Raw genomic sequence first — 9,150 nt, 5'->3', positions numbered from 1 at the left:
TTTTGATTCAGGTGAAGGGCATGTGCCTTGGTTGCAGGCTGCATCCCCGGCCCTGTATGGGTTCCTGTGAGGGCAACCAATCAATGTGTCTCCCTTACATTGATGTTTCTTCCTCTCTGTCTCTCCCCCGCCCTTCCACTCTCTCTAAAAATCAATGGGGGGAAAAAATCCTCAGGTAAGGGTTAACAACAACAACAAAAGATAGCCTCTGACTTGTTAAAAGTTCAAGGATAGAGTTCCTGGACATGTAACTGATTTCTTAACATTGCCACGTCTCACTCAGCCCAGCATAAACAGATCAATAACGCTAAAACAGCATGTCTGTGCTGCATGTGGACTGATGCACACGGTGTACACACCTGCATGTCTGTCCCATGTTGCTGGCTACACTGGTGTAAACACCTGCATGTCTGCTCCGTGTTGCTGGCTGCACAGGTGTAAACACCTGCATGCCTGCTCCGTGTTGCTGACTGCACAGGTGTAAACACCTGCATGTCTGCTCCGTGTTGCTGACTGCACAGGTGTAAACACCTGCATGTCTGCTCCGTGTTTCTGACTGCACAGGTGTAAACACCTGCATGTCTGCTCTGTGTTGCTGACTGCACAGGTGTCAACACCTGCATGTCTGCTCCGTGTTGCTGACTGCACAGGTGTAAACACCTACCCTGAAAGTGACAACTGGAAAGTGATCTGCTCTGGAGCTAGAGCACAGCAGCTATTCAAGAAGCTTCCTGGCATTTCAGGTTACACATGTAACACAGCGTGGCAGGGATCAGCTTTTAATTTACGGCATCCTCTCAGAATGCATATCTGAAACCCTCATGCCAGCAACCGCCGACGTCAGTGACCTAAAAGAGGATATGGTCAAAAATAACTAACAGGTCTGCTTACTTTGTTTCAAAAAGTATATAGTGAGATCTGGGTTCTTGAACTTAATTCAGTCTGGAAGGCTGTTGGAGAAGTGATTTGTTTGAAAACTGAATCATTTTTCCCCCGTTAGAAATAATGTAAATTGCATTAATCCATTCCAGACCTTCAAATGATTTCCTGCTTTAACCTTTCTATTATATAGTACATGTCTAATGTACTGTTTAATCTAGAAATAAACACTTCTTTTAATGTTCAAAATCCTGATGTGTCTTTGAGGTAGCACCCCCTATTAGCCTTAAACAATTTTTTCGTATCTCACTACCTCCAAAATGCTATTACTGGCTACCTGCTTTTCATTTATCCAATCAACAATAGTTTTTCCACCTATTCAATTACCTGTGTTTGTTATTTTGTGAGCACTTCACACCCTTAGCAATATTAACGCTCTTTATGTTTTCAAATCGTGCTAATCATTGGATTTCACTGCAACAAAAGCAGTCTCTCCTTTGTCTGTTGCCTGAGAGACGCTTTTTGTCATGCTGAGGTGTCAGCATGAAAGGCTTGTCAGGTTGAAAACTGAAGTTTTGGTCCACAACTGAAAGATATTTTCTGTGAACAACTTGGTGGAGAACCGAATTATCTGAGATGGGAGACGTTCGAGAAACGAGGTTTGACTGTATCTATAGGGCTCATCTTACTGATGTCCATGGTGTACTTGAAGCAGATGTGAAGGGCGCGTTTGAGCAACCTAACCACCTTAACCTTCAAGGACTCAAAAAGAAGAACCGAGTGAAATACAAACTCTGTCATTTCAGATGGAGACCTCATGAAAAAGAATAAGCAAAAGCCACGTGAACTGAGTAAGGAAGAAAGAACCATGAGAGTTTTTCTCAGCACATATCAGAGTCCAACTAGGCAGCAATAGGCAAACATGTTTGGAACTATACATAGTTGCTTTAAAAAAAACATTTTCTCAGGAAGATGTATTGTTCATGTATCACAAAAAAGCAAGCTATGGAAAATGTGCCTCAACTTCAGTTCATCACAAGCTTACACGGCAAGGGCAAATATATTACACACTGTGTTGATTTGGTCCCCCAGGAATCAAACTTGAGGACGAAGTTAGAAGGGTGAAATGTTTTAGAATTATGCCTGTGAGAGATAATGGGGAGTGGGAGCCAGAGAAGACAGAAAAGCTTCCAGACTGTGAGACTCAGCTCCACTGGGAAAGAGGGAAGGTAAACAGATTGTCTGGGAAAGTCAGCCAGCCCAACAGGGAGCGCAGTTCTAAGACTGCTCCCAAAGGCGTCCTGTGATGACCACAGATGCCCAGGACTGGAAGAGCATGCCCAGGACCGGGGAATGCTGAAGGGGGTCCCAAAGAGGCTGCACTGGAGGCTGTCAGCTGACCACACTTGGAGCAGCTCTCTCCTGCAAGAAGGGATGAGTGGCACATCTCCATGGTTCCCATAATAAACAGTTACACAAAAGAATCTCTAGATGACTAACTGATATTGGAATCAACATGTTGTTAATCCACACCAGGGTCAGATACCACATGCTTAGCATTGCTCTTAAAGAGTTTGTTTCAATCTAGGATTAAAATATGTGCTATTGGAAAGTATAAGGTGACCCAAGCCTTGTTTAAAAGATATAAAACATTCGTAGCAGCATTATTTACAAAAGCTAAGGTCCGGAAACAGCCTAAGTACCCCTCAGTAGATGAATGAATAATAAAAAAATAAATTCTGATACATAAACACAATGGAATACTATGCAACTGTAAAAAAGAAGGATCTCTTACCCTTTGAGACAGCATGGAGGAACCTAGATTTCACTATGCTAAGTGAATAAGCCAGTTATAGAAAGATAAATATCACATGATCTCACTTACATATGGAATTTAATGAGCAAAGAAACTGATAAACAAAATAGAACCAGAGATATTGAAGCATGCAACAGACTGACATATTTCAGAGGGAAAGGTAGGGGAGGTTTGGGAAGAGAGTAACCAAAGAATTTTATATGCATACTAGAGGCCCAATACACAAAATTCATGCAAGGGCCTTGGCCCCCTGCCCCCATCTGCCGCCCCCTGCCCCCGCCCGCTGCGGCTTTGTCTGGAAGGAAGGACGTCTGTATAGATGTCTGGTCTAATTAACATATTACACTTTTATTATTATAGATAGACATAACCCATGGATATAGACAAGTGAGGTGAAGGTCTAGGAAGAGAGTGGGATCAGGATGGACGGGGTCAATGGGGAAATTAAAGGGGACATCTATAGTACTTTCAACAATGAAGATAAATAAAAAATAAAAATACACATCTTTAAATATATATAAAATGTATTTTCAGGTTATTACAATAAAATTTAATTTTCTAGATTTTTGGAGATACTAAATAATATCATTTGATTTGAGAGATACTATAATTTCTATCATAAACAAAGGCATTTGATTCCCCTTGAATTTTTCTCATATGTGTCTGATGATTTGGGGTGTCATGTATTCATCTTAATTTTAGCACAAGTAGTTTCTTATAGGAAAACTGTAAAATCAAACTTACACTGACCTGGTTTTTGCAAAATATGTATTGAATTATTTATACCCAAATAACCAAAAGAGCCACTTCTCTATGACAAGTACTTTACGCTTGCATAGTGTTTGTAATTTACAAAGTACCATCGTAATCTCCCTAACAGCCTTGTGTGATGGGTTTGTATAACTTGATCATCCCTATTTTACAGATGAGGAAACTGAAGTTTATAGACGTTAAATGAATTGCCAAAAAGGCAGAGACGTGATGAGATCCCAATCTTCTAAGTACTTAGTTCAATGTTCTTACTCTATCAATACTTATGGATATTCTTACTGTGTCAGCGGAGGAAACATAATGTATAAACAAAACAGAAAAGCCTCCCTCTTCGGCATTTGTGTCCCCTGGAGTGACTCTGTAGCATAGTTCTGGCTAATGAGCTATAACAACAGGAATCACTGGGGGCACTTCTGAGAGCGGTGGCAGTCAGCTGGCATGGCCCACTTTTCCTCTGCCCTTATTCCTTCTTCGCGTCTAAAAGTGGGTGTGATGGCTGGAAGTGAAACTGCCATCTTGCATCTCACTACCTCAAAAAAGTCCAAAAAAATCACTGAGACCCAGCACCAGCCCTGTAGCGCCCACCCCTGGAGAGTTAAGTGGGAGGGGAAACAACTGTCTTGTAAAATACCATGATTTGGTTTTTTATGTCCAACTGAATGCAAATCCTCCTGATACACTGACCTTGCCCTAATTAACTCATGTATAATTTCCCTGTATCAATAAGCCATTTCTTGTACCTCTATAGGCACGCTATAAGAAGGAAGCAAAGGTTCCCATCATTGGGGGTTCTGCCACTCCAAACTGGGGAGCACATGTCTGAGGCACATTGCTCACTGTGAACTGTGCCATCAACAGCAGCCACTGAATTCTCATGGTGCCTTTTTCGACAGCTTCTGGATTACTGACAAACACGGAGGCTCTCCTGGCTGTGCATCCCCTCCACCTGAGCTGCCGCTAGTTTAATCCCATCTCCATCGGTCCCTGATGGCTTCCTCTGTTTCTACTTTCTCCTCCTTTCCATCATTCCTATATCCCATCATCCATAAGAAATATGTGTCTAATATATCTTAAATAAGCACATCATTCCTTTTGCTGATTATCTGAACATAGCTTTATTTCCAGCTCTCGGTAGCAGATTCTTTGGGCATTGTTAAATTCTTCAATGTGTCTAATGTTTGTTTCTTAAATTGCTTCTGAACATTTATTCTTTTCTCTGAAAGGATAAGCCTATGCATGACTTCATACTTTTAAAGGGGATCTTACCTGTTTTCTGTCAAGTGATAATTTTGAAAGGTCTTCATGACTCCCCAAAATCTCAAATTTCTTTTCTTCATTTCTCTTTTAAAGAGAGATAATAAAATGAGCATAATTGCTAATTGTACGTTTAGGATTACAAAGCCAATTTTACTCTTTCTTTATTCCACATTTTAAAGGCCGTCTGGGCTAACCCTCTAGCAGATTTCAATGGGAGAAAAATACTCTTATTGGTGTCTTCCCTTTGGTAAGTGCTTAGATATGTCCTTTGCACATGGAATTCTCTCAGATCGCAGCTCTAACCACAATGTTATTAAGTAAGGAAAGTTTTTGCTACTCAACCCATTAAGTTCTATGTTATACACCTGGAAAAATGGCATAAATGGCATATTTTTCCAAAATTCTAACACAAAATAATCGTAAAAGTAATGATACTTAAAAAGGGCTTTGGCATTCTCAAAGCACTTTTGCATACTGACTTGATTTGATCTTCGTAATGTAGCTATAACCTTTATTCCCATAGTGCCATTGGTAAAACTAGAGCTCAGAGAGGTCATTATTCACTTGAGAACCCCAAGTAGCAAATGGAGCAGGAATTAGAATGTTTTCTTTTTATTCAATGACAAAATCTTATAATTGCAAGGACCTTGTAGGCATCTGGCTTAACTGACCACCAGTGTAGGAAGATCTATATGTATTCTAATGTCGGCCGTCCAGCATATTGATTACTTTCAGTGATAGGAGGCTTATTTCTTCATAAGACAGCCTACCACCCTTTGGGGCAGATTTTGTTACAAGTTTGTTTTTACATAGACCTGAAATTGAACTATTTGCAACTATCATCTATTGCCTCTCTTCCTATTTCTGAAGGGACAGAAACAAAACAAATGTACTTCCGAGTCAAAAGTGAGAATTCAAAAGATATTCATGTTCCCCTTCAGTACTCCTTCTTCCAGTGAAATAGCCAGTTCCTTGAATCCCCCATCATCTGACATCTTATCCACACCTGTCCCCATCCAGGTACTCCTCCTCTGGATGCCTCTAGTCCTCCAGGATGTAGAGTTCTGCACCCAGCAGGGGTTTTTGCGTGGAGTAACCCGCGCCCCTCCACTGACACACACAATTATATACAACATTCCACATGTGCTCTAAACATTTCTGAACATACTGTGATCCTCCTAGCCCTTCATCCAAGCAATATACCTCTTTTATGGTTTCTTGAGATTGCATTGTCTCATGGGATTCTTGTTTCCAATTAGTACCCTTACATCTTTCTTTCCTCAACTACTTACTGCAAGCCTAGTCTCCCATAATGCAGGTGAGCTGTTGATTTCTGAACTTTCCAATGTAGAAGTTACTTAAGAGTCAAATTCCCCCAAGTCATAATCAGCTACTGATGCTTTGCCTAGCTGTATAAATTGAAAGTGAGGTGAGAGACAAATGGCCACAAGTGCAAAAATGGGCCCCAAAAAAGCTCTCCCTTTCAGTATCTGCTCCCAATAATGGATTACATTATTTTAGTCACATTTCATGAAGTTTTCTTATATTGTTTTAAGTAGGACATGTCCGATGTGCTCCTGTTAAACAGACATAAGCCAAAGGACCACGCTGAGCTAACTGACTACATAAGGAATAAATGGGCATCTTATAATGGACTGCTTCTTTTTACAGTAGTTGTAACAGCCATAGTATTTGCTTGGGCCATTGTGGCTCAGCTGGTTGAGCATCAACCCATGCACCAGGCAGTCAGTGGTTCGATTCCCAGTCAGGGAACGTGCCCAGGTTGTATGCTCCATCCGGGGGCGTAAAGGAGGCAGCCAATTAATGTCTCTCTCTCTCTCTCTCTCTCTCTCTCTCTCTCTCGCTCTCTCTCTCTCTCTCTCGCTCTCTCTCTCTCTCTCTCGCTCTCTCTCTCTCTCTCTCACACACACACACACACAAACTCTCTCTCCCCCTCCCTCTCTCCCTCCCTTTCCCTTCCTCTCTCTAAAAAACAAAACAAAACATATTTTAAAAAAATTAAATAGCCACAGCATTTTAAAATACAATAAACAATTATCAAGTCAAACTACCTTGTTCATCTCAGTATCCTCCTGGAAACCCTTTTTGTGACATGGGAACAGCTCAGAAATCCATTTCTTGAGCTTCAGTAAGAGATAAAACAGGGACTTCGGACTCGGCACCAGGTTGAAGGGAACAGGAAGAGTTCTGCCCTCCTCAAAGTAGGAAAACCAAAGTTTGGCCCTCGCAAACTTCCATTCCACATCAGCATCATCCTATACAAAGACACATGACAGTTTGGTGAGGAGATGCGTAAACAGTCACTGGGATATCTCCAACACTGTGCCTCGCTAAAGTAATGACACCTGCAAACACTCCCAGACCCCAAAGACTGCTCCAAGACTTTTTCGAAGGGTTGATTCTACTCACACACTCTCCTAAATATGTCTAAAATTTTGTCAGGCTAACAGGACTACAGATCTCAAAATCTGCATGTGTTTATAAATACACTGGCATGTATAAATGTATTTTCCTACATTCTAAAAAGCACTATAAAAATTAGTCACTCTTTCATTCTGCAACAAATGACTTATTTGATTAACTCACAGGCTGAGGTTTCTGTAATAAAAATTTATAATGATTCTAAATTTGAGAAAAGGCCAATTATGAACCTCACTCAAAGAGATTTGGAGACCCTGGCCTATGTACTAGTATACCGGTGGTTAGAGCGACAGCCCACACACTGAAGGGTCCCGGGTTTGATTCTCGGTCAAGGTCACATACTTGGTCAGGGCAGGAGGCAAGCAATTGGTATGCCTCTCTCAGATCTATGTTTCTCTCTCTCTCTCTCTCTCTCTCTCTCTCTCGCTCTCTCTCTCTCTCTCTCTATCTTACTCCCCCTCCTTTCCACTCTCTCTAAATCAATGGAAAAAATATACTTGAGTGAGGATTTAAAAAAAACACAAAAAGATTTGGATAGCAGTGGTATTCATAAGCAATACATTTTTGAATAAAATATAAATTAAAACTGATATAGCAGTTCTAAATTTTTTAACAATGAAGAACCAGACAGCATTTCTCCTCCTTATGTCTTACTCCCCCAACACATCCACTGATGTTACATTTGGAAGCAAAGACTAGCTTACTGGTCAAACAATTATATAAAACAGGGAAAGAACAAAGGAGGGAAAGAAGTCTAGATTTTCATCACCATTGCTGAGTTAAAACATGTAGGCACAGAGTACACAACAGTTAAAACATGTAGGCACAGAGTACACAAAGGTATAGACATTATACCTCAATCTCCTGGAATGAACTGTTGATCATTGCAATTAACATGTTTAGCAAAACAATGACCATTGTAACGTTATAGACGCCATAAAGAACATAACCGATGTTTTCAATGAACTTGTGATTATAGTTGATGACTACTGATTTCACTTCAGAAAGTCCAAATATAGCCCAGAACAGTGTCTTAAAACTCTCCTCGACTCTGAGGGAAAAAAGATAGAGAAAGGAAATAATGAAGAATATAAATAACTGACAGTGGTTCCATAATAAAAGTGAGTTAATTTAATGTCTTTGCAAATTATTAGGTAGTCATGAAAAAAAACTCTTTACTTCCCTAAACCTCAGTTTTTTTCTATAAAATGGGAACAATAACTTTTATTTCCATGATTGTTGCAAGAATGAGATAATACTGTGCATACGAAGCATATAGCACAGTATCTGACACATAATAAGTACTCAATAAATGTTATTAACATGACTTCATAACTACAAATGTTAACATTTAAATAATCTATAGCTTAGGCAATGAAAGTGTTAAATGTATTGCTCAATAATAACAGTTCAATTTGTTAGAGCCCTTTTAAGTTTCCTGCTCATCTATACTTCCACTTATATGCAATAAAGAGTAGATAACAATAGTATGTGTCTTAAGGAAAATATGACAATATAAACATATACTATTACAGATATACACTGTTATCAAAATCACTGACGTGTCTTGGTAGGTATTTCAATACTTTAGGCATAATTACTGAGCAAAGCTACGCCTGTTTGTTCATTTTCTCTGATAAACCGCACTTCACAAAAACATGGGTAACAACAGGTTATGCTCCAGCTGATGCTTCTGATTGTGGCACTGAGGACCTAACATTTGTGTAATCAATTCCAAACCTATTTATTAAAAACAAACTAACATGTGTGTCTATGGTGAACATAAGCCAAAACTCTTGTCACTGTTGATAATTCAGATCTCAATATGATCTGACAAATTAAATTAGGAAAGCAGCTGTGCTCACAGTCAGCACCCCAGCAGTTAAGAGCACAGATGCTGAAGTCGGTAGAAAATTGGTTACGTCCCAGCTTTTCCAAATGCTGGCAGCTGTGCAACAACATTCAGCAAGGTACTTAACTTTCTG

At 40.0% G+C, this 9,150-nt stretch overlaps 1 protein-coding gene across 1 annotated transcript in view; it reads right to left on the bottom strand.

Moving 5' to 3' along the window:
- Positions 1-9,150, bottom strand: part of TRPC6 (transient receptor potential cation channel subfamily C member 6) — a 50,181-nt gene that overhangs the window by 11,551 nt on the left and 29,480 nt on the right. Inside the window, exons 7-9 of the mRNA XM_006775259.2 lie at positions 8,021-8,214; positions 6,796-6,999; positions 4,733-4,807 (exon numbers count right to left, since the gene is read on the bottom strand). Coding sequence (XP_006775322.2) covers positions 4,733-4,807; positions 6,796-6,999; positions 8,021-8,214 — 473 coding nt within the window. The remainder of the gene's footprint in view (positions 1-4,732; positions 4,808-6,795; positions 7,000-8,020; positions 8,215-9,150) is intronic.

Source organism: Myotis davidii, unplaced genomic scaffold (genome assembly GCF_000327345.1).
Source record: "Myotis davidii unplaced genomic scaffold, ASM32734v1 scaffold8, whole genome shotgun sequence".
In the NCBI taxonomy this organism is placed as follows: Eukaryota; Metazoa; Chordata; class Mammalia; order Chiroptera; family Vespertilionidae; genus Myotis; species Myotis davidii.
This window is presented reverse-complemented; position numbering and strand designations above follow the sequence as displayed.